The 3,024-nt window shown below is 45.6% G+C and overlaps 1 protein-coding gene across 1 annotated transcript; it reads left to right on the top strand.

Moving 5' to 3' along the window:
• The first annotated feature begins 1,156 nt into the window (after window positions 1–1,156).
• LOC139921292 (uncharacterized) lies at window positions 1,157–2,750 on the top strand. Its single transcript, XM_071911501.1, has 4 exons — window positions 1,157–1,278; window positions 1,481–1,510; window positions 1,743–1,772; window positions 1,884–2,750. Exons 1-4 carry the CDS (start codon window positions 1,261–1,263, stop codon window positions 2,748–2,750), a joined length of 945 nt encoding a protein of 314 aa, XP_071767602.1. The 5' UTR covers window positions 1,157–1,260.
• The last annotated feature ends 274 nt before the right edge of the window (window positions 2,751–3,024 follow it).

Here is a 3,024-nt window from a genome sequence, read left to right as displayed (position 1 = left end):
CACGTTCCAGTATTTTAGACAGAAAGGGGAGGTTAAGGTACAATAAGGTATCATCAGCGTATGATGAAATTGAATGTGTTGTGTCTTTGATTATTATTAGATTTTGGCTGAGCGCCTGAGCAACAGGATCAAGGTAGAGGGCAAAGAGCCGGGGGAAAGGGGTAAACCTGCCATAGACCTGAGACCTTTCTGTCCATTCAAAGCTGTGTGTGGTGTCATGAACCAAAAACACTCTCAATCCATTTCTCCACGTTCATTTTCCAGCATCTCTCTGAGCCTTACCAAGAACAGGCCGTTTCTGTCTCCGTGTCTTTAAGGCTCATTAATATTAACGACCCCTCCGTTCCGATTGGCTAACCGTTTCGAGAGTGAAACGTGAGACGCCGCGGCCCGGCGGCTACAGGTAGGGAAAACTCTCCGGTAATAAACGACGACGACCGCTCGACCGCTTTGAAAAAAACACTTTGTTAATCTATTATTTCTTACAGAAATGATAATGAGCGAACCTTTGTGACGCCACAAAGTTACGGAAGTCCAAACGGCTCGTTTAGAGGCTCGCTTTTCTAATATGGATTGTGTGGATTTAGTTGGCGACCGTGCGTTTTGATACTTTCACCATGTTTAGATAGACCATCCAACTCTTACAGGTTGTTATTGGCTGAGACGACGATTCTGTGCGTCTTCCTCCAAGAATTCTCCAGAGCCGATTGCGGATCTGTGTGATCTGCGTTGAAAACAAAACCAGATGCATCCGGATGACCAGTTTGAACGGGAGCAGTGTTGTGGTTTATCTGATGTCTCTATGTCACAAGATGAATTTCCTAATGGCCCAATAAATCCATCAATCAGTTTGAGTCTCAGATTGTCATGTTGTGGTGAAGTGGGAGCGCTTCGTTCTCTGGACAAGTCAGCAGGAATGACTCTGTGTTGAGAGAGATGCTGTTCAATTCTGCACAGCGTTTTATATGAGACTCTGTCTGTTGGATAGCAGCACTTTCATTGTTTCACCATTCACATTAATATTTCCTCAATAGGTTTAAGTCTTCATAGAACTGCTTGGATCCTACAATCACTGATTGCAGCTATATTATTGTTGTTGTTTTTGTGGGTGTTCTGTCTTACCGACTGTCTCTTTTTGATGATGTCAGAGCTGATTGGCGGGAAGAGAAACATCTGGCAGAGGAGAGGAACGTTGTCGGCCATTTTGTCTCAGTTCAGGACAGCTGTGTTGAATTTGGTGTTCGCCACTAAGGAGGCAAGATGAATTCTTCAGAAGAGGTGAGAAGAAATATCAACTGTTGTAACGTTGATGTTGATCTGTTGGTAACTTTAACCTGTTAGCTTCTCTTTTTATATCTTAATGTGATATTTGACAAAACATATGATTGCTCATGATTTCTCTCTCTCTCTCTCTCTCTCTCTCTCTCTCTCTCTCTCTCTCTCTCTCTCTCTCTCTCTCTCTCTCTCTCTCTCTCCTCAGCCCAGTACATCAGCTGCAGCTGCTGTTCAGGTATGAAATAATGACATCACAGGGTTATATGATGTGAGATGTTATGACAGAACATATGACACTACACAGTACATTCAACAATATATATGATGTGCTGCGTGTCAGATAAGATATGGTTTCATAGCTGATAATATTTTGTCAGAGGTGGTAATTAGATTAATCATCTTGTTCTACCACCCCCTCTTAATCTCTCTCTCTCTCTCTCTCTCTCTCTCTCTCTCTCTCTCCTCAGCCCAGTACATCAGCTGCTGCTGAAGTTCAGGTATGAAATAAGATGGTAATTAAATTAAGTAAATTATCTTGTTCCACCACCCCCTCTTAATCTCTCTCTCTCTCTCTCTCTCTCTCTCTCTATTTCTCTCTCTGGAAACAGAGCGACATGGTCAGACCCAAATCGTACTTCTGTCCGCAGTGTGACAAAGCGTTCTCATCATCACGACACTTAAAGGAACATGTGAGAATTCATACGGGAGAGAAACCTTACTCCTGTCAGGAGTGCGGGAAATCTTTCCGTTACTCGGCTAACCTGTCGAGGCATCAGCTCGTTCACACGGGAGAGAGACCGTACCGCTGCGACCTGTGTGGGAGGTGCTTCAGTCAGCCGACTACATACAAGCGACACCTCAACATCCACACCGGAGAGAAACCCCACCACTGCGACGAATGCGGGAAGAGTTTCAGTCATCCGACGGCATACGCGCAACACCAGCGTATCCACACCGGAGAGAAACCCTACCACTGCGAGGAATGTGGGAAGAGCTTCAGACAGTTGAGGACGTACACGCAGCACCAGCGTCTCCACACCGGGGAGAGACCGTACCACTGTCCCTACTGCAACAAGAGTTTCATTTCACCGTCCAACCTCACGGTGCACCAGCGCGTTCACACCGGAGAGAAACCGTACTGGTGCGACGAATGTGAGAGGAGTTTCAGTAATTCGAGCGCGTTTAAGCGACACCAGCGTCTCCACACTGGAGAGAAACCCTACCACTGCGACGAATGTGGAAAGAGCTTCAGTCATCCGACCACATTCCGGCAGCACAAGCTCACCCACACCGGCGAGAGACCGTATAAGTGTCAGCACTGCGAGAAAACGTTCACTTCTCCGGCGACGCTCGCAGTGCACGAGCGCATTCACACCGGAGAGAAACCGTACCGCTGCGACCGCTGCGAGAAACGGTTCATCTGCTGCGGTCACCTGAAGAGACACCGCTGCAGTCAGACTGAGGAAGAAAACTGAAGAATCACTTTCGACTCTGGATTTTTGACATTTTATAGACTAAATTATTAATCAAAAAATGATTGTTAGTTGCAGCCGTAGTGTAAACCATGTATTGCAACCATTATTCATCAGTTTGAATTAATTCTTGAGTGTGTGTAAATTTAAGCAGATTTCTGACTGCTTACACCGAGCACCAAGGGTTTGAAAAGGAGAATTAATAACAATAATAAAAAAATTCAGGGATGTGATTTTTCCGGCTTAATCCGTATGAGCTAGTATGAGCTGCCCAGGT

The sequence above is a fragment of the Centroberyx gerrardi genome, chromosome 23, assembly GCF_048128805.1.
Source record: "Centroberyx gerrardi isolate f3 chromosome 23, fCenGer3.hap1.cur.20231027, whole genome shotgun sequence".
Classification (NCBI taxonomy): domain Eukaryota; kingdom Metazoa; phylum Chordata; class Actinopteri; order Beryciformes; family Berycidae; genus Centroberyx; species Centroberyx gerrardi.
The sequence above is the reverse complement of the archived record's forward strand: the minus strand, read 5'-3'. Positions and strand labels throughout refer to the sequence as shown.